We start from the raw sequence: 23,377 nt of genomic DNA, 5'->3' as shown, positions 1-23,377 counted from the left end.
CATGAAGTTCTCGGGCTGACTAGCTCCGGAAGCTCCCATCGCTGTATATCTCGTGCAGTCCGGTTGAGTGGAACCTATCATCCGCGAAAGTTTCCAACACTTTCAACTCCATGTTGATCGACATCACTGCGTTAACACTGAACCTCTTTATATTATCGCTCAGAAAAGTCCCTACGATCGAGTTGGATATATGGTCGAGAGCACCACTCCCGACTGATGGAGTACGGACTAAACAAGCCCAACAGCAGTGACGGCCCATCGGCCCAAAGCCCAAGGAAGAGTATCAGATCGGCATTACCAAAGAGTTCGGCCCCAGCCTACAGCTCGGTAAAAGCCAACCAATCAGTTCGGCATTACCAAAGAGTTCGGCCCCAGCCTACAGCTCGGTAAAAGCCAACCAATCAGTTCGGCATTACCAAAGAGTTCGGCCCCAGCCTACAGCTCGGTAAAAGCCGACCAATCAAGCTCTACTCTCAGACCGGCAAAAGCTGCTCGGCAATAGTTCAGCAGTTCGGTCTCAGTATTTGACCGAACTGGGAGATAGTCAACTCATGTCAGAACCTCCACGATCTCCACTACACCCACGATCTATTTAGTGGTGTCAAGCAGTCATTAACTCAGGCAGGATAGTGGGCCCATGCAGGATCGCATGACCTCCACGACATCCACAACCATCATGAGTGGTGATGCAAGCCACGATCTTAGTTCAATGTATAAATAGAACTTAGATCAAATAGATTAAAAAACTCTCTCTCTCGCTCTCTAGAGATAAAATATCAAATAGCAAGTTTGTATTTGTAAGCTGTAGAAAACAGATCAAGCAATACAACTCTGCCCTCTTTTCTTCCCGTTGACGTAGATTTACTTCAGTAAATCGAACCACGTAAAATCTCTGTGTCGTGATCTGCATTTTAACTTGCATTTATCAACATCAAAAATTCGCCGATTCATCACTGGCGCCGTCTGTGGGAAACAGAGAACCAAATTTGTGATAAAGCGAATTTTTGACCCTTTTTCCACCCCAAAAAAATGCATACCAGATCACATACCACCCGTAATACCGTTCGTGATCACCGTGAGGAAACTAGTCCAGCTCGCAGGTCTGAAAAACGGCCTCGGGAGACATCTACCTCCGGTTCTCACGAAGGAGGAACAAGCCACTCCAGGAGTCATCGCACCGAGTCTTCCCAGCAGCCCGATTTAAATGAAGCTGTCAAGCTGTTCTTGGCCGAGAAGCAGGAGGAGTTCTTAACCTTCCTGCAGAAGAGCCAACAGCCGGAGAAGACGACGGCGGATTCTCCCTCCTCATCCAGACATGAAAGTCACTACCGCAGTAGTGACGTGTCTTCCAGGAGAAAGAATCCTCAACCCCGACATGTTCCTGTTCCTCCTCGGTACCGGAACCACAGGAGAACTCCATCTCCTCCGTACCGAAGAGATGTCGGGTTCGCCATGTACGGAGCATTAAAGACTCCGTTCTCGGACGATATCACCCGAACTCCTTTGCCGCGGAACTACCGGACACCGTCAATAACCTATGACGGACTCGTGGATCCTCATGATTTCTTGGGACGCTATCAATATAACATGGCGAACCAGGGTCTCAACGAGGTCCACATGTGCAAGCTGTTCCCCGAACTGCTTATCGGGAACGCCAGAAGGTGGTTCGACAGCCTTCCTCAAGGCAGCATTAGATCCTACCGAGATCTAATGGATGCTTTCCACAGGAGGTTCTTTCAGAAAGCGGAAGCCCGGATCACTTCGGCTCAGCTGCTTTCTATACGTCAAGGTCACGACGAAAAGATCAGCGACTTTTTGACGAGATTCCACAAGGAATGCCTACAAGTAGATGATCTCAATGATCTACTTGTCATTTCGGCATTCCAAAATGGAATCCTGCCCGGAGCTCTCTACAGAAAGCTCGTGGAATGCAGTCCGCAAACAGCTCAAGAGATGTGGGACATTGCGGACCAGTTCGCCCGTGCCGATGAGGCAGACCGTCGAAAACGGTCTTTAGACAGCTCATCTAGAGGAGACGAAAAGAAGCCCGATCATAGCGATCAGAGGCTTCCTCGCCGAACTCCTTTTGAAAGAATTCAAAGGGCACCGGTACAAGGCAGATTGGGACCACGTCTCAATCCTGAGAAGCCGCCCGCTCAGTTCGTACCATTGAACAAGTCAAGAGCGGAAATTTTCGAACTACATTCCGATATGTTCGAAAAACCAAGGCGGATGACGAAATCGGCCGTGCGCCGACCTCAGGATCAATATTGCTCCTTCCATCAAGACTACGGTCACGATACCGAGGAGTGCCGACATTTGGCTGCAGGTATTGATGCCCTTGTGAAAGCAGGGACATTAAAAAAATACCAAAGCAAGCAGCCGAAAAGGAACAAAAAACAGGGAGGTGCGAACTGCGCTCCTCAGGATCCGAAAAGGCAACGGAATCCCGAAGACGATAACGAGCCGCAATATGATGGAGTAATCCTAACTATTGACGCTCTCCCTGCCGAGAAGACTAAATCGTCTCTGAAGTCATAGAGCAGAAAAAGGCTTTTGACGAGCTCAAAAGTTATTTAGCCGAGCTTCCAATTCTCTCTGCTCCAACAGATGCCGAAGTGATTCTCTTATACTTAGCGGCATCAGATCAAACCATCAGCGCGGTGCTTGTACGAGAAGAAGGCCTAAAGCAGTTTCCCATCTACTTTACAAGCCGAGCATTAAGAGGTCCAGAAACAAGGTATCAACCTCTGGAAAAAATTGCTCTGGCGTTAGTAAATGCAGCAAGGAGACTGCGGCCATACTTCTATGCTCACAAGGTATGCGTCTTAACCGATCTGCCTCTTCGGCAAGTTTTGACCAAGCCAGAAGCATCAGGCAGAATCGCCAAATGGGCCATAGAGCTGGGAGAACACTCAATCGAGTACCTACCTCGGAAAGCCATCAAGGGACAAGCCTTGGCAGATTTTCTTGCAGAGGCCAAGTTCGATCAAGCAATCCCTGTCATTGCCGAACAGAAAAATTCTACCAATGCCGAACTAGCACAGCCCTTGGAATCCGAAGTAGAGCCGCCAGACTGCTGGAGCGGATTCGTAGATGGAGCTTCAAACAAGATGGGAAGTGGAGCTGGTATTTTACTCGTCGCTCCCGACGGACACGAGGTAACCTACTCACTTCGGTTCCTATTCCCCACTACTAATAATGAAGCCGAGTACGAAGCCCTCCTGGCCGGACTCCAGTTAGCGCAGAGTCTGCTCGTCAAATCTCTCAAAGTCCATTGTGATTCACAAGTCATAGTAAATCACATGTTGGGTACAAGTGAAGCTCGTGACGAGAGAATGAAGAAGTATTTGGACAAAGCGCAAAGCATCAGCCGAAGTTTCTCCTATTTTCGGATAATCCGCGTTCCCAGAGCGGAAAATAGCCGAGCAGATACCTTAAGTAAGTTGGCCTCAGATCCGAGCTCAAAGACGGAAGAATTAATGCATCGAAGCATTGATGAAGCCGAGGTACATTCAGTGTCCAGCTCGCCGAACTGGATGACGCCGATCTTGCAGTATCTGGATCAAGGACAATTGCCCGAGGATAAGAGAGAAGCTCGGAAGATCACGTGCCGAGCACTTCGGTACGAACTTCATGAAGGAGTCCTCTTTAGAAAGTCTTACCTCCAGCCGTTATTGCGGTGCGTAGGACCAGAAGAGACGGACTATATCCTCAGAGAAGTTCATGAAGGATCGTGCGGCAGCCACATCGGAGCTAGAGCTTTAGCTAAAAAAGTTCTAAGATGGGGATATTATTGGCCAACCTTGGTACAAGAAGCAGTGCAGCTCGTCAAGACATGCTCGAAGTGCCAAATCCATGCAAATATCCCAAGGATGCCGCAGACCGATCTATTCACTATGCAAAGCCCTTGGCCTTTCATGCAATGGGGCATAGACATAGTGGGACCACTTCCTCAAGCTCCTCGGCAAATGAAATTCCTAATCGTTGCCGTGGACTACTTTACGAAGTGGGTGGAAGCTGAACCATTAGCTACGATAACGAGCTCGAAGGCATTGGATTTCGTCTGGAAGAACATAGTGTGCCGATTTGGCATACCCCACATCCTCATCTCGGATAACGGGACTCAGTTCACCGACAAGACGTTCAAGAATTGGTGCCAAGAGCTGAATATTCAACAGCGGTTCACTTCGGTCTCTCATCCACAAGCAAACGGACAAACGGAGGTAACAAATCGTATCCTGGTGAAAGGGTTAAAAGCTCGGTTAGAACAAGCCAAAGGACAATGGGTAGAAAATCTCCCTCAAGTCCTATGGTCCTACCGAACTACAACCACAACCTCCAACGGTGAAACTCCGTACAGTCTGGTGTACGGCACTGAAGCCGTAATTCCGGTGGAGATCGGCGTACCCAGTCCCCGAACTCTAAATTTCTCCTCAGAAATGAATGACGACGGACTGAGAGCCGAGCTAGATCTTGCCGAAGAAAGAAGAGAATTGGCATGCATAAAAGCAGCCAAGTACAAGGAGCAAGTAGCCCGGTATTACAACCAAAGGGTGAAGAAGCTACAATTTCAAGTGGGAGATCTCGTCTTGAGAAACAGCGAAGTAAGCCGAGCAGAAAAGCTGGGCAAGCTCGAACCCACATGGGAAGGTCCGTATCGGGTGTCAGAAGTCCTCGGCAAAGGGTCTTGCAAATTAACTCACATGTCAGGAGAACAGGTACCCCGAACATGGCACATTCCCAACCCTCAAAAAGTTCCATTTGTAAGAGACAGTCCGGTCAGTCAGTCTTTGTGCTTGTCTTTTTTATTTGTCTATGTGCGTTTTGTCTATATGCGTTTTGTCTGTCTATGTGCGTGTCGTCTCTTACAAATGTTACTGAGGTATCTTGTTCTTCGAAGGCTGATCCCCTTCTTAGAACATATACAAGCCAACGATTGTGAGTCAAAGCTTCTACAGAAGATACAAGACCACAATTCAGCTTAAACAAGCAGTTCGTCTGAAACGAGCTGCAACAAGCCAACGATTGTGAGTCAAAGCTTCTACAGAAGATACAAGACCACAATTCAGCTTAAACAAGCAGTTCGTCTGAAACGAGCTGCAACAAGCCAACGATTGTGAGTCAAAGCTTCTACAGAAGATACAAGACCACAATTCAGCTTAAACAAGCAGTTCGTCTGAAACGAGCTGCAATAAGCCAACGATTGTGAAGTCCAAGCTTCTAAAGAGGATACAAGACCACAATTCGGCTTAAAAATCAAGCACTTCGTCTGAAACGAACTGCAACGAAAGTCCGATTCTCGCGATAAAACTTGCCTGAATTAGGACAAGGGAAAGTCCGATCCACGCGATAAAACTCGCCGAATTAGGACAAGGGAAAGTCCGATCCCCAAATTAGGACAACGGAAAGTCCGATCCGAGCGATAAAACTCGCCAAATTAGGACACAAGACGAGTCCGGTCAAAGATGTTTATTTCATCAGACCAAAGACGAGTCCGGTCAAAGATGTTTATTTCATCAGACCAAATACGAGTCCGGTCAAAGACGTTTATTTCATCAGACCAAAGACGAGTCCGGTCAAACATGTTTATTTCATCAGACCAAAGACGAGTCCGGTCAAAGATGTTTATTTCATCAGACCAAAGACAAACATCAACTTACCCCGTACCTTTATCCAGAATGCCGAAGTGACTCGCTTCGCCGAAGTAATTCACTTCGCTTTTCGGGGGGGGTAGTGATGGAGTACGGACTAAACAAGCCCAACAGCAGTGACGGCCCATCGGCCCAAAGCCCAAGGAAGAGTATCAGATCGGCATTACCAAAGAGTTCGGCCCCAGCCTACAGCTCGGTAAAAGCCAACCAATCAGTTCGGCATTACCAAAGAGTTCGGCCCCAGCCTACAGCTCGGTAAAAGCCAACCAATCAGTTCGGCATTACCAAAGAGTTCGGCCCCAGCCTACAGCTCGGTAAAAGCCGACCAATCAAGCTCTACTCTCAGACCGGCAAAAGCTGCTCGGCAATAGTTCAGCAGTTCGGTCTCAGTATTTGACCGAACTGGGAGATAGTCAACTCATGTCAGAACCTCCACGATCTCCACTACACCCACGATCTATTTAGTGGTGTCAAGCAGTCATTAACTCAGGCAGGATAGTGGGCCCATGCAGGATCGCATGACCTCCACGACATCCACAACCATCATGAGTGGTGATGCAAGCCACGATCTTAGTTCAATGTATAAATAGAACTTAGATCAAATAGATTAAAAAACTCTCTCTCTCGCTCTCTAGAGATAAAATATCAAATAGCAAGTTTGTATTTGTAAGCTGTAGAAAACAGATCAAGCAATACAACTCTGCCCTCTTTTCTTCCCGTGGACGTAGATTTACTTCAGTAAATCGAACCACGTAAAATCTCTGTGTCGTGATCTGCATTTTAACTTGCATTTATCAACATCAAAAATTCGCCGATTCATCACCGACTTTATGCAATGCGTCCAAGGGTAGGATCTGCTGAGCAGTCGACATGACCGTCTCAAGATATGCCCGGTCTCCTCGTCAGACGTCCAGTTCACGTTCTCCGTAAGTTGCATGAACTCGTCGAGTTTGGAGTTCACCAAGCGCCGGCGTCCCTCGAGGTTTTGAGCACGATTTTTGCTGTTAAACCGCATTGTGGCCTGTCAATCGACCTCACTGGGATCCCACATGCTGGATGAAATAATCGCACGCCCTCTCTAAAACCGATATGTTCGCACAGTGGCGGACGCAGAAAATATTATTGGTAGGGGCTGCATTTATACCCTATATATATATACTATATTCAATAAATAAAACACTAAATATAATAAAAACTAATAATATATTAAAAAAATCACAAATACAACTATAAAAATGATAAAAAAAATTTATACAAAAAATTATTATAATGCATAAATCAATATATTACTATGTTGCAAATATATATATATAAAAAGATAGAAAAATATATGAATCTAATTTGAACCAAACTCCAATTCTAACATCTTAAACTCAAATCAAATAATAGTCGGCTAATTTATCTAAAGAAAATTAAAGTTTTAATGTATATTATTATAATTAGACTTATCAATTTTTTGTAAATTACTATTGCAAATAAATAATGCAATGTTCTATTAGACACAAGGTTATAAGATATTCAATAGAGTAAATATCAATTATTAGTAAATTATTACTATAGCCTATCATTGATGTAACTATTAACAACAAAAATTTGACTACTAAATTGAAATTTTGGTATATTGTATATACTTTCAGAATGATTAATGATTAATGGTATAGTACTAAAAGCTATATTATCAATTTAGAATTATTACATTACCTAAATGGAAATTGAACACAGTTAACATTTTAATAGCAGCACTATTATTACAAAAAAAAAATGTTTTGAAATTAAATTTATGAATTGATTGTACTTTTAATCTATGTGTGAATATATTAACAAGTAGTTATTAATTATTATAGCTCAACTAGTCCACATATTCTACACTATTCACGAGGAAAAATTAGAATAAAATAATATTATATTACTCCACTTATTAAATTTTTTTTAAAGAAAAGGACGACTTCTTCTTCCTTCAAACAAGGAGCCATTTTCATCTCTATAATTTCACCTCTGCAATTTTTTGATTCTAAAGTTCAGCCCCTTCTACCATTCCAATTTTGATGATTTACTCTTTAATAATATAAACTTGGGAAGGGCTAAAGAGTGTATACGAAATATTTTCCAAAAATTAAAGTAGGAAAAAACACAAAAAAAGTTGTTGGGAGGGGCTTAAGCCCTTCCTCCCTCCTTACTGTGTCCGCCATTGTGTTCGCAGCAATCTGCATCGCCTGAGACACGCCAGTGGTGCCGCTGTGGATTGTCCTCGTCTTGAACGTCGATCAAGAGTTTGTCAAGGTACTTGCGGACGAAATCAAAATAATTCATACAAGTAGTTAACTGAATCCTTGATGAAGGAAGGAACGATGCGACAGCAGTCTGGCACCATTGAAGAAAACGGAGCGATATAAGGGAATGCTTGCATTATGTCCGAGCTTTGGAGATGAAACAGGAGCACATTCGCCTCGTATTCGGGCTCCTTCTTCATCACCATCTGCTCATACGTGTCGCTACCAAAGATATCAGTGATCTTCAACGCCTTAGCAGGGATACTCTGCATATAATTCTTCTCAATCAAATCAACGCCTTTCAAAGCTGGATAGAATCTCCCTTCACAGATATGATTATTACACTTCACACACAGATCCAACACTTGCACACAGTTCTTCGACATCTTTATGGCTTCCGAAGACAGTTCAAGAAAATCGATCGAAGCCCTCGATCTTAATCAGTATCAACATACGAATTCCGGGACAGTTCTATTCTCTCTCTTGGAAAAAGCGTGTCGAGACCCCTCTCTTTCTCTCACGCTAAGTTGTTGTGATGCTGTTTATGTGTGACATGATACAAATGGAATGATAATTAAAATAGGGGAAAAGGGCACAGAGCATTCTCACTTGGAAGCAAAGACAACATTCCATCACTCAAATCGGTTTTTATGTTTAATCATGAATTGATGACATGTCAAGTATCCTATGTTTTCTTCTCTTTATTTTCTGTTTCTAAGCTATCTTTGATTAGAGCTGTGTATCCAAATACTCAATAACACATAGGGATAGGGATTTGCGACCGAACTAATTACTCGGTTAACCGACTCTCATTTTTCTGAAATCTAGAATCAAAATCGAACCCTTAGTCGGTGAGGAATTGATTGATTTTGACCTACAGGTTCTTCGGTTCCACTGAAGGAACCGAAATCGATTGCAATACATTAGTGGATGGAGAAGAGGGGCAGAAGCAATAAATTTTGTTAAGTACTCTCTTGTCCCACTTTAGCGGTATCGGTTTACCATTTTTTGGTGTCCCATTTTAGGAGTCTCGATTATAACATTTCATAAATGGTAATAGACATCATATTCCACTCACATTTTATTATAAAACTAATATATAAAAGTTGGACTCACATTCTACTAATTTTTCCACCAACTTTCCTTCACATTTTTTTAAATCCATATCAAACTCAAATGAGACTCCTAAAGTGAGACGGGGGAGTAATATTAAACCTGTTCGAAAATTGAACTTCATTAAATAAAAAGGCGTCTATATCACAATATGCAAATAACTAAATAACTAAAATTTCATGAAATCACAAGGACAAAAACCACTTCCGTAATTCTATTCCATTATAAAAAAAAAACAAAAGTCAACCAAAGTCTACAAGACTAAAGTCTAAAACCGATATAAATCATCATCATTCATCAAACTAATCAAAGATTCAAATTCCTAATATTCCAAAATCACAATCATCGTAGTGTGAGTGTGACCAATATAAACCATCATCATTCACACTTCACTTCCAGTCGAAGTAGTCTCATCAGTTGACACTAAACCAAGGTTTTGTAGTTCCTTCGCCACTACAAGTGTGACGAAATTTAGATACGAATAAGTATTTGAAAAATGAAGAACAAATAATAATAATAATAATAATAATACTCTTTCCGTCCCATTATTAGTAGTGAGGCGTATTCCTTTAGGTCATCGCACTATAAGTGAAACATTTGCTTTTATGGCAAATGCAACACTCTATCTCCTTCTTACTTCATCTTCTCTCCTACTTTTTCTCTCTACTTTTTTTGACTCATGTGCCCAAAAGTTTTGCCTCACATGAGGGAGTATTAATGAACTCACAATCATCGCAATGTTTATCACTAGCTGTTTCGGGGCCACCTTCTACATCTTTGAAAAAATAATTACTAGACCTCAACCAATCTGTTAATCCTAGCTACAGATTGTCGAATGTTGGGAGAGGAAAAATCAAGACTTGGAAATCGAAAGAGAATTTTATTCACCAGAAACGGAAGATGAAAAATTACTGAATAAAGCAGAATAACAAACTATTAAAAGCTCAAAACTAACTAACGGCTATTTTCCATCTAACGGTCAGGATTAAACATGACTAACTAAGTACATCCAACGGCTGTTGAAACGAGTTGTTATAACAGCCGAACTCTTCTTCATGTTTTGATCGTTCTCTCCAGACCACGGAGCTGCCGAGCTACCGAACTTGGTGCCGAACTACCGAACTCTAACACCGAACTCGATTAAGCTCGTAACACCGAGCTCTGACACCGAACACCATCACCGAGCTCAAAAACCGAACTCAACAGCCGAGCTCAAAACCGAAGCTATCACAATCTACCAACAAACTCCACCTGTGATAGCGGAGTCACCAACCAGAACTCCTCCTCTCCAGTCCCACCAGTTTCAAACATAGCAGAAACTTTTCCTTAGGTAATGGCTTAGTCAACATATCTGCCGGGTTTTCTGAAGTGTGAACTTTGAAGACTTTCACATTGCCTCTTTCAATCTCCTCCCTAATGAAGTGCAACCTCACGTCTATGTGCTTACTCCTCTCGTGATATACTTGATGCTTAGCCAAGCTCAATGCACTGTTGTTGTCACAACCAATGCTCACACTACATTGCTTTACACCAAAATCCTCCAAAATCCCCTTTAGCCACTTGCTTTCTTTCACAGCAGATGTCATAGCCATGAACTCAGCCTCTGTGGTTGATAATGCAACCACTCCCTGCAAGCTGCTTTTCCAGCTGATGACGGATCCATACAAAGTAAATAGGAACCCAGACTGAGATCTCCTGGTGTCTAAGTTACCAGCAAAATCAGAGTCACACCAGCCAACCAAAGCATCCCCTTCATGGTCTTCTCCTCCCTTGAACAGAATACCAACATCCGATGCTCCTTTCAAGTATCTCATCAACCACTTCAGTGCAGCCCAATGCTCCTTACCATGGTTGGACATATATCTACTTGTTACTGAAATAGCTTGTGCCACATCCGGCCTTGTGCTAATCATAGCATACATGATGCTACCAATGATGCTAGCATAAGGGATCTGTCTCATCTCATCTTCCTCAGCCTTACATTTTGGCTTCTGGTCTGCAGACAATTTATATTGTTGGCTCATAGGAACTGAGACTTCCTTGATGTTACTCATCTGGAACCTCTTGAGTATTCTCTGCACATAATCAGTTTGAGACAACACAATCTCTCTCTTCTTTCTATCTCTGAAAATAGACATACCCAGAATTCGTTTTGCAGAGCCTAAATCCTTCATCTCAAAAGCATTACTGAGATCAGCCTTAACTTTCTGAATTTCTTTCAAACTTGCTCCAGCCAAGAGCATATCATCCACATATAAGAGTAAGTATGCCACAGCAGCTCCACCTACACTCTTAATGTAGACACACTCATCATAGCTTGATTTCAGAAAACCACTCTTAACCATGTGATCATCAAACTTCTTATGCCACTGCCTACTTGCTTGTTTCAGACCATATATGCTCCTTTTCAACAAGCACACCTTTCCCTCATCACCTGGCCTCTCAAAGCCTTTTGGTTGTGCCATATAGATGGTTTCTTTCAAGTCTCCATGCAAGAAGGCTGTCTTGACATCAAGTTGTTCAAGCTCCCAATCTCTTCTTGCAACAATAGCCAACAAGATTCTGATACTAGTGTGTTTCACAACAGGTGAAAACACTTCATCATAGTCAATACCATGTTCTTGTGTGAAACCCCTAGCAACCAACCTTGCTTTAAATCTGACACTTTTACCATCAGCTCCTTCCAGCTTCTGTTTGAAAATCCATTTGCAACTCACTACCCTTCTACCATTGGGCCTTTCCACCAGCACCCAAGTCCCATTTCTAAGCAGTGAATCAATCTCCTCAATCATGGCTTGCATCCATTTTTCTGCATCTTTACTGTCCATAGCCTCTTCATAAGTGCTTGGCTCTGAGAACTCTATTTCCTCAGCTACTAGTAATGCATAAAACAGGAACTCAGCATCAGAGTATCTCTCTGGTGGCTTTCTGATCCTTTTACCTCGGTCTCTAACCAGCTTATAGCTTCCTGGCTCATTTGGTGTTGCTGCCGTCTGAGTTGGTTGTCCAAGATCAGAGGCATCAGGAAACTCAGATTCTCTTTCATCTTCATCCTGCTGCTCCTGTTGAACTCCCCCAATCTCCACCTCAAATCCAGAACTATCTACTGCAGTCTCTGAATTTTTCTTAAAAGGCAGCTCACCTTCCCAGAAAGTTACATCCCTACTTATCACAACTCTTTCATTTCCTGGCTCCACACACCACAACCGATAGCCCTTCACACCCGATTGGTATCCAATCATAACACATTTTAGGGCCCTTGCTTCCAATTTACCTTGCTTCACATGAGCAAAAGCTTTACAACCGAAAGTCCTCAAGCCATCATAGCCACTATGCTTCCCATACCATCTGAAATCTGGTGTGTCCCCTCCAATGCTGGAAGAAGGACATTTATTGATCAGTTTAACAGCTGTGGATGCAGCCTCTGCCCAGAACCGCTTCTTCATCCCAGCAGCCAAGATCATGCATCTAACTCTCTCAAGGATAGTGCGGTTTACCCTCTCGGCCACTCCATTTTGTTGCGGATTTAATGGAACTGTTTTGTGTCTTTTGATGCCTTTTGATTTGCAAAACTCATCAAACTCTTTGGACAGAAACTCCAACCCGTTATCTGTCCTCAAGCATTTCAAACTCAGCCTTTTCTCTGCCTCAACCTCACTGCACCATGTTTTGAAACAGCTGAAAGCCTCTGACTTCTGCTTCAATATGTAAATCCAGACCTTTCTACTGAAATCATCTATGATGCTCATGTAGTATCTGCCACCTCCAATTGAATTCTCCTGTGCAGGCCCCCAAAGATCACTATGGGCATAATCTAGAGGCATTGTTGAAGAATGTGTGCTGTTGGGATATGGCAACTTCTTGGCTTTCCCTAACACACACTCCTCACATTGAGTTGTATCAGTCTGATCTGAGCATTGCAATACACCCTTCTTGACCAGTTCCTTTATACTACCAATTGCTGGGTGCCCCAATCTGGTATGCCACAGACTCAAAGAATCACTAACCACATTGTGTGCATGCCCTGAGTCTCTTCTCTGAACAGCAGCCATCATGTAATATAGACTGCCTTTTCTAGTTGCCTTCAAGATAGATCTTCCTGCCTTACTAACAACCATCTGCCCACCTTCAGAGACAAATCTGCATCCCTTTCTTTCAAGAGAGCCTAAGGATATTAGATTCCTTTTAACATCAGGAATATACCTAACATCACTCAGAGTCACCATACACCCATTCTCCATCTTCAACTTGATGGTACCTATGCCTTTTATCAAGCACACTTGGTTGTTGCCTAGAATGACAGTTCCTGTTGACTCTTTAATGTCTTCGAACCAGTCCAGATTCGGGCTCATGTGGAAGCTACACCCTGAATCCATTATCCAAGATTCCTTTCCCTTTTCCTCCATCACATTCAAAGCAACAGAAACTTCATCCTCTTCGCAATATTCTGCTGTGTTGACAGCTTTTCCTCCCTCAGCCGCTTGCTTTTTCTTCCACACGAAGCAGTCCTTTTTGAGGTGCCCTGGTTTCTTGCACCAGTGGCAGGACCGAGTTTCTCTCCCCTCCGAGCTTGAAGGCTTAAACTCATTATTTTGGTTTTTCTTGAAACTCTTATTCTTGAATTTCTTGACATTGAGACTCTCAGCCTGTGTCTCCAATGCCTTCCCACCTGTCAATCGCAGCATCTCTTTCGCCATCAACGCAGCATGAACCTCGGCATATGTGATTGGCTTATCTCTGCCGTAGATTATTGCATCGCTTAGCTGATCATACGAACTTGGCAACGCATTCAAGACCAGTATAGCCTTGTCTTCATCCGTGATCTTCACATCCACGGACCCAAGATCATCAATGATCTTATTAAAATCTTCCAATTGTTCGACGATCGATTTTTCGGCTACAAAATTGTACGAATACAGTCTCTTCTTCATATAGAGCCTATTGGCCAGGGATTTTGCCAAATAGACCTCATCTAACTTCGCTAGCACCTCAACCGCCGTGGTCGCTTCTTGAACCTCCCTCAGAACTTTATCACTGAGACAAAGAATAACCGCACTGTGAGCTCGCTGTATCATTTCATCGAACTTCGCCTGTGCTTTCTCATCAAGAACTGGCGCATTCTCCTTATCTACCGGAGCCAAAACCGCCGCCAAACCACGATCGATCAGAATCGCTTTCATTTTCATCTTCCACAGACCGTAATCATTCTTGCCTGTGAATTTCTCAGCCTCAAGCCTTGTCGTCATCGAGATCGTTTGAATCGTCCGCAAACCAACCTCCTTTCACCTCTTTCCCACAGACGGCGCCAATTGTTAATCCTAGCTACAGATTGTCGAATGTTGGGAGAGGAAAAATCAAGACTTGGAAATCGAAAGAGAATTTTATTCACCAGAAACGGAAGATGAAAAATTACTGAATAAAGCAGAATAACAAACTATTAAAAGCTCAAAACTAACTAACGGCTATTTTCCATCTAACGGTCAGGATTAAACATGACTAACTAAGTACATCCAACGGCTGTTGAAACGAGTTGTTATAACAGCCGAACTCTTCTTCATGTTTTGATCGTTCTCTCCAGACCACGGAGCTGCCGAGCTACCGAACTTGGTGCCGAACTACCGAACTCTAACACCGAACTCGATTAAGCTCGTAACACCGAGCTCTGACACCGAACACCATCACCGAGCTCAAAAACCGAACTCAACAGCCGAGCTCAAAACCGAAGCTATCAAAATCTACCAACACAATCCTTGGCCCAAAACAAAGCATCTACCTTCCTCAGGGTCAAAGAGCTTCTAAATGGCGAAAGAACACGACCCCCCATGCTAAATGCAGCCTCAGAAGCAACGCTGGATATAAGAATAGCTAGGATATCTCTTGCCATCTCCGACATAATAGGATAGGATAGGCCACTGTGTATTTTTTCCACCACTCGAGAATGTCAAAAGTATCAACTTCGTCCTAAGGCATCATGTATAGACTATCTGATAGGTATCGATTGAGCTCCGTCTGGTCAGACATATATGCAACATTGTTGCTAACAACTCCGAGAGAATTTTTTTTCCTTTGCCAAGAAAGAGTAGATCCGTCGATTTCTGCCTTGTACACCTCGTATAAGTCGTGGATCAACTCCTCCAGCAATTCATTTGGCCGTGTGCCACCATACACCAACTTCAAACAATGTTCCACGTGCTTCATCTTTTGCATGGGATCTAACATGGCAGTGATGTAAAGGATTTTGTTCATCTTCAGATTAAGCTATGTTTCCTCTAGCCAATACTTGCCACGATTCAACCTCATCCTTGTGGCCATGTTTCTGAGACTATCGTCTTTATCCTCTTCCAACTCGGTTATGACACTGATAATGTCAAACAACTCCACGAGAACCTGATGTCATGTGACTAGTGGGTGCCAAAGACGAGATGAATAAAATTATAGAACTATTCGAGGAAGCCACACATCCTCATCACCTCAATTCAATTGAGTTCAGTATGAACACCAATTGACATTTTTTTTGTGCTTCATTTCCTTCAAGTCACTAGCAAAATCAGGATTCACGGTTGTGAACAATCTCATAGCTGGCTCATATGGAAATGCTGCCTCAAGCATCAAGTAGGTTGAGTTCCACCTGGTCATCACATCCATGCACAAGAACTTTGAGGTATCAACCTTAGATATCTTGGCTATCTCCTTAAAGGAGAGAGATTTTAATGGTGAAGCCTTTATCCATTTCACGGCTTCTTTCAATCCTTCATCAATTACCAAATGGATTATACTAACAACACATTGCTGATGAAGGTATTGACCATTGGTAACAAAAATGTTTCTTGCATTGAGCTTGAAGTGCATGTATGTCATTGCTACATCATTGGTTGCAACATTGTCTATGGTGCAAGAAAACAATCTTGGCAAACGTCATTGCGTTACCACATCTATCATCATCACATCAATATTCTTCCCACTTCTGTTAATCTTAGTGAAGCTGATAATTCCCTTGTGCAACCTCCACTCCTTAGCAATGAAATGTGTTGTAACATACATATAGTTTGTGTTATTAATGACAGTCCAATAGTATGTAGTTATGACACTCTTCTCATGCCTTCTTTATTGAAAAACACTTTTGTTTGTTCCTTCTGTTGCAGAAATTTCTTCACGCACTAAGCTCGTACCGTATATTTGCTCGAGATTTGGAACGTAGGGCATATTTCTACCATGAAAATATTGAATCCTTCTTCTTCCAGGGCTCTAAAGGGAAGTTCATCAAGGACAATATACTTGCATAAGCTATCCTAGACTCGGTTTGAATGAATCTCCAACTAATAATGGACCCCGATCCTTTTTGGTTGCGCTTCATTTGATCCTATGCCGCTTGTTGTTTCTTTAAACACGAAAGATGGTGCATCACATAGCGGAGGTGTCATTCCACTTCAGATTAGTGGCGATCAACTTGTGACACATCTTACATTTTCCTTTTCAGACTTGCACAGGAAGATCTCCTACATCAACAATAATTTTCTAAAATAAATCCCATACATTTAACCTCTTTGCAGGTGATCCTGTTACGTTTTTTTAACTTCTCATTCTCCTTTTCTTTTGTTGTAGCTGCATTGTCTCCCCACTTCTATTTCAATATCTTTTGACATCTCGACATTGAGCTCTGGTTGGTTGCTAGCTACTACTTGAGTTAGAGATTGAGAATGTTCCATCTACAGAGTTCAAAACAGTTGTTAAATATCAAATACATATATCTCAAAGGAACTAAGCATAGCCTCTATGGAAAAAAAATTTGTAATCGTAATTTTTATTCATATACTCCAAAAGAGAGTATTCAAGCAAGATTAGTTATATAACTGCCAAACTTCATTGCAATTTCCATTTTAGTAATAACACAAAAAATACAGAGAATAGTTAGCAATATCAAATGATAAATATGCATATTACTATTATTTAGAGGTCCCCAAACCGATCCGAACCGGCCCGGAACCGTCACCGGCGGTTCGGAACCGGAACCGTCGGACCGTGACCGGAACCGCCGGTTCCACCGGGCCAGTTCAGGTTCCATTTTTGAGCGAACCGTAACCGGTGGTTCAAAACCGCCGGTTTCGCCGGGACCGCCGGTTCGGCGGTTCCCAACAACTTGTCAGGCCTAAAACCGACCTACCCCTAGCCTTTTCAGAAACCGGTCAGAAACCGCCGGTTTTCGTTAGAAAACCGTTGACGAAACCGGTGGTTTACACAGAAAACCAGCGGTTCCGCCGGATTTTCAAAATTTGAAATTTGAAATTTTTTTTTTTGTTTTTTGTTTAATCACAATTTTCCCCTATAAATACCTCCCTCCTCTTCATTTCTACTCACCCCATTCTTGTGTTAATAAGAATTTCTCTTCTCAATCTCAATTTCTCTATTCTCCATCCTCATTCTCTCAAGTTGTTTACGTTATTTGCGCTCATAATTTACTCACGTTATTCACGTTATCATATTCACACAATCACACTACTCTCTATTCTCCACTTTCATTGAGGATACGTGGACTTTGATTCCAAAATGCAATTGAGCATTGAGGATACGTAGTCATCTCAACTTAAATTTTAGATTTAAGTTGAACTCAAGCCCCTTTCCTTTATTTTTTTTCTCCCATTTGTTTCGAAAATGTAATTTGTAAATTGTAATCAAGACTTTAAGTCTTTTGTAATTTATAATTTTAAGTTGTAATTTGTAAATTTTAAGTTGTAATTTGTAATTTTAAAGTTGTAATTTGTATCAATAAAATTGCATTTGTACATCGCATTATTCTAATTTTATTTATGCAAGTATATTTACATTTTTTACTTGAATTAAAATGTTAATAAAAAAAATTCCATGAACCGGCGAACCGGCCCGGAACTGGCGGTTGCGATGAACCGCCGGTTCAAGGTTCAAAAACCAGAACCGCCGAACCTTGGACGGGCCGGTTCAAGTTCAAGCTTTTCTTGAACCGGAACCGGCGGTTCCGAACCGTGAACCACCGGTTCCCGAACCGTGGTGAGGTCTACTACTATTGTACTTTGTTACCTCAACAGTATCAAATAATTTATAATAGCTCGCTTGCAAGTGGAGGGAAATAATGAAAGCCGGCTTCCCTAAATATAAAATCACTCCAAGATCTGACAATTCCCTCACACGCTCCATCTCACTCTCACTCACTCTCCGTCGATCGCCTGCTGATTACTCCCGCTAACCTACAGGTGATTTTTCTTTCAATTCCTTGTTACTGGAGCTCAGATCTAAGCTACATTAGCATGATTTGTTTTAAAACGCGCTGTTTTTGGCTCACATTTATAGATTTCGTTTCAAGCTTGCTCCATTTTCCTTCTGGTTCATGTTAGTGGATCATTTTCGTTGAATGAACTAATGTCATTTCGAATTCTCACACACTTCGCTAATTTTTTCAATTTAAAACTGTCGATGAATTATAGAATGATGTAGCGGCGGATCGCCTTTAGTTGAAGCAGGTTGTTGTAAGTTTAAAGTGTTTTTTCCCTGAATCTGCAGATCTGACTGAGATCTGTGAGATCTGACTGAGATCAATGTATTAGGTTAGATGCCTGTTTCGATCTAGTGCGAGATCTACGAAGAAGTTGGAGATTTAGCTTAAATATTTACATTAGATAATGTGGAAAAATGTTTCCGAAGTAACACATTTTGAATTTGACTGTGTTGACTGTTGTTTCTTATTCGTGAATGCTGATTTGGCTCCTAAATGATTTTGGTGAAAATTTAATAATGGTGGCTGTTTATCCTACAGGAAAATGAGAGAAATCCTTCATGTTCAGGGAGGCCAATGCGGTAACCAGATTGGTTCCAAGTTTTGGGAGGTTGTTTGCGAAGAACATGGCATAGATCCAACAGGACGATATGCTGGTACTTCCGATTTGCAACTGGAGCGTGTCAACGTGTACTACAATGAGGCATCATGTGGCAGGTTTGTGCCTAGGGCGGTGCTTATGGATCTCGAGCCAGGAACCATGGACAGTGTCCGCACTGGACCATATGGTCAGATCTTCAGGCCTGATAACTTTGTTTTCGGCCAGTCTGGTGCTGGAAACAATTGGGCGAAAGGCCATTACACTGAGGGAGCTGAGCTGATTGACTCTGTTCTAGATGTAGTGAGAAAGGAGGCTGAGAATTGTGACTGCCTTCAAGGTGATCTGCTACTGACATAGCTTTACGAGTTTTTGTTTTAATTTCTTGATGGAAATCTTTTTGTGTTCTGACTATTGGTTGAATCTCTTTGCTTCGTTTCTGTAGGTTTCCAGGTGTGTCACTCACTTGGTGGAGGAACTGGTTCGGGTATGGGTACTCTGCTGATCTCCAAGATCAGGGAAGAATACCCTGATAGGATGATGCTCACATTTTCTGTGTTCCCTTCCCCCAAGGTCTCGGACACAGTTGTTGAGCCTTACAATGCCACCCTCTCAGTGCACCAACTTGTTGAGAATGCCGATGAATGCATGGTCCTTGACAATGAAGCTTTATATGATATTTGCTTTAGGACTCTCAAACTTACCACTCCTAGCTGTGAGTATAGCTCATTAATATTCCATGCCTATGCTTTATTTAGTCTTGCCTAACTGTCTTTACTCTTGCTATCTGCAATCGTTTTATCCTTCACCCGTTTGTTGATTTCAGAATCACACATAGATCATAAAAGATGTTTGAAAATGTTTAAGGCAGACTGGCATTACGTATCAACTAACTTGGTTATATGAAATCCGAAAACGTTACTATGATTTTAATTTACGCTGCTGTTCTGCGTGTTTTGTCATTTGGTTGATTCTATGTGTCTAATAAAATGCTGTATGATCCTAAATATGAAACTCAGTTGGAAAACACTGCTTATTGTCCATTTCAAATATTGAACATACATTTGACCTTTCGATATGTATATGTTACTATAATTTGATGTGTTAATGTACTATTTTATCTTTAACTTGTCCTTTGCATTATGTTGAATTTTGGATAACCAATCTCTTTGGCCTCTCAATTTACATGCCTTCTGTTGATCAATGAAGCTCTTAGTTATTTGTATATATCTACTACGTGTCTGGGCTCATAGTTATTTGGCACAATTCTATACATTTCTTAAAATTCCGTGACATACTTGCTTACATATTTTCACTTTTTTCCTCAGTTGGCGATCTAAACCACTTGATTTCTGCAACAATGAGTGGAGTCACTTGCTGTCTTCGATTCCCTGGTCAACTCAACTCTGATCTGCGAAAGCTTGCTGTTAACCTCATTCCGTTCCCCAGGCTGCACTTTTTCATGGTGGGGTTCGCTCCTCTGACATCTCGTGGCTCTCAGCAATACCGTGCTCTGACTGTTCCAGAGCTTACCCAACAAATGTGGGATTCAAAGAACATGATGTGTGCTGCTGACCCACGCCACGGGCGTTACCTCACTGCGTCAGCCATGTTCAGGGGCAAAATGAGCACCAAGGAAGTGGACGAGCAGATGATCAATGTCCAGAACAAGAACTCCTCCTACTTCGTGGAGTGGATCCCCAACAATGTGAAATCCAGCGTGTGTGACATCCCTCCAAGAGGTCTCTCGATGGCATCCACCTTCATTGGGAACTCGACCTCCATTCAGGAGATGTTCAGAAGAGTGAGCGAGCAGTTCACAGCCATGTTCAGGAGGAAGGCTTTCTTGCATTGGTACACAGGTGAAGGAATGGACGAGATGGAGTTCACCGAGGCGGAGAGCAACATGAACGACCTCGTCTCTGAGTACCAGCAGTACCAGGATGCGACAGCCGACGATGAAGAAGAGTACGACCAGGATGAAGAGGAGGCCGAGGATGACATGTGAAGAGAATAGAGCTGATACACACTGGACTCCCCCCTACCGTGTGCTGTGTTTTCTACGCTTCGTTACATGTGTATTTGGAAATGCTTAATATGTCGATTTTCTGCTGTGAGAGTGCTGAAAACTGGCTGGATTTCTTCATCGCAATGCTTAGTGTTAGCCACGTGAAAACAGACTGAGAAGAGTTTGCTATTACCATTGTGGAGTTAATATCACTATGTTGCATGTTTGATTCCTATTTTACCCATTACTCATTTATCCATTCCATAGTAATAAACCATACTAATTTATATAAATCTTTTCTCTATATCTTTTTTCATATTATTTATAGGTCTCATCATCTACTTTTTTTCATTTTTTCCTATTTTATCCATTACGTATTAAAATCTGTGTCATCTCCAAAATGAAGTTATACTATAAGACGAAAGGGAATGCTCCATATATGATTTAAAAGTGTTTTTTTGCTATGGTTTTACTAAAGGTGAAAACATAAAATGATAAATAAATTATTTACAAGATATAATGTTAGATCGATAAACTGAAAGGATGTGTTTTGGTTCTAATTTTTTTTTTAAATTAGGGCTTTAATATATCAATCTTTACCTTTCATACAGTCTCATCCAAATTTAATACCCCATGCTTTGCATCGGTTTTATGTTGATAGTTGGGATGTACTTTTTACATGTACATATATAAAAATTGGATGTGCCATTAATGTGGCACGTTATTGTTGCTAAAAAGTATTAGTATATATGATCTCGAAATTCTCACCATGTGGGAAAGAGTGGCAACTCATAATAGTTTTCATATAGTTATAAAATACATGGTTTTATTTGAACAGTATTACCATGACCTTGAAATTCTCATCATATGGGAAATAGTGGCAAGTATGCAGTAGGGTTTTTTTTATAGTTATAAAATACTGGGTACTTGTATGATAGTCTTTTCTCAATCCCACAAAAATATTCTTTCATTTCTTATTAAAAAATGTCCCCTTATATTTTTGGTAAGTCTTCTCTCTTGTATAAAGTAAGTTTCATTCTTCACTAAAAATATTTCAATCACTTTTTCTTTATGCTATCTTTCATATTTTACTAATTTCACATTAAAACCCGTGTCATCTCTAAAGTTTTTATTTTTGTAAGACGGAGGAAGTAGTAAAAATTAAACTCATCAAGACATCGTTTGAGTATCGATTTCTATAATTCTAAATTTTCCGAGCTCACCTTCGACATTCGATCCTTTAATATCCATTCTTTCATAATTTCAACATGAAATTTAAAATTATACCACACCAAACGACCTTTTGCATTAATCTAAGATCTCACTAATATATTTCTAAATCTCACAAACAGTTGGAAAGAAATCAAGGGGGAATCAAATTACAAGCAAATAATCAAGGAGATATGAAATTGATTGTCATTAGTAATTTACCATGTAATAAGGTAATTAGAATTAGGGTGAATCTTTACCTTATTTGTATAGTCTCCTTCCTATATAGATGGATGTAAATCATGGAATAATTCACGTTGAATGAAAAACAAAGCATTCCAATATAGCATCAGAGCAAAAAAGGCTTAGAAATAGATTCATCACAGCCTAGAATATACCTCTCTCGACCTAAGGCAGAATTAAGCCATGACCGACGACGACAAACCCAAAACCTCAAACGACAACAAGCTGATGGTCAGCAAAAATGTGACTATCGCCGTAAAGCTCAACGGAACAAACTATTCGGTATGGGCACGGCTGATGAAGATCCAGATTGGGAGTAGGAGGGTACTCCGCCACATCAACGGCAATCCGCCACCACCCGAACCAGGGGCGGCCGACTACACGGAGTGGGAGGAGACGGATCTAATTGTCTTCTCGTGGATCCTAGACAACATCGAGACCGACATCGTCATCGATTTTGCTCATCACCAAACGACAGAGGCTCTATGGAAGAGTCTAGCCGTGACTTTCGAAGGTACATCCGATCCGTTCCTACTGTTCGACCTAGAAGAAAAGGCAGAGAACGTTAAACAAGGGGAACTAAGTCTCGAAACATATTGGCGGCACTTACACGGGACATGGATTGACGTGGACCGGTGTCAAGAAAAACGGGTCACCTGCTGTGACAAAGGAGTAGGGCAGTTCCGGAAGTACATCGAGACGCGCCGGCTATTCAAATTTCTGACCGGCCTCAATCCAAAATACGATCAAATGAAACGAGAAGTCCTCAAGGAGCGACCATGGCCCTCAGCGGTAGTTGCATACGGTTGGATAAAGTGAGAAGCCGTGCAACTAACGACGCCTTATCATCATCGGGCAACATCGGGCTCGGTTTTTCAGCCCGGAATCAGCAACGGAGTTGACCGCCACCGTATCGGACAGGGACGCCAACCGCTCCGAATCGCCGACCGTTCAAGCCCGACAAGTCAAAACTTTGGTGCTCCCACTGCAGAAAACACAAACATACCAAGGAATCGTGTTTCCTTCTTGTTGGATTCC

At 42.0% G+C, this 23,377-nt stretch overlaps 2 protein-coding genes across 2 annotated transcripts; both read left to right on the top strand.

Moving 5' to 3' along the window:
- The first annotated feature begins 18,122 nt into the window (after window positions 1-18,122).
- LOC121807545 (tubulin beta chain) lies at window positions 18,123-21,127 on the top strand. Its single transcript, XM_042207807.1, has 4 exons — window positions 18,123-18,261; window positions 18,822-19,219; window positions 19,325-19,594; window positions 20,208-21,127. The coding sequence occupies exons 2-4, from the start codon at window positions 18,826-18,828 to the stop codon at window positions 20,885-20,887; spliced, it is 1,344 nt and encodes a 447-aa protein (XP_042063741.1). The 5' UTR covers window positions 18,123-18,261; window positions 18,822-18,825; the 3' UTR covers window positions 20,888-21,127.
- Window positions 21,128-22,522: 1,395 nt separating this feature from the next.
- On the top strand, window positions 22,523-23,158 carry LOC121809031. The gene has a single exon (XM_042209581.1). The coding sequence runs from the start codon at window positions 22,523-22,525 to the stop codon at window positions 23,156-23,158; it is 636 nt and encodes a 211-aa protein (XP_042065515.1).
- Window positions 23,159-23,377: the final 219 nt, after the last annotated feature.

Source organism: Salvia splendens, chromosome 6, assembly GCF_004379255.2.
Source record: "Salvia splendens isolate huo1 chromosome 6, SspV2, whole genome shotgun sequence".
Lineage (NCBI taxonomy): Eukaryota > Viridiplantae > Streptophyta > Magnoliopsida > Lamiales > Lamiaceae > Salvia > Salvia splendens.
This window is presented reverse-complemented; position numbering and strand designations above follow the sequence as displayed.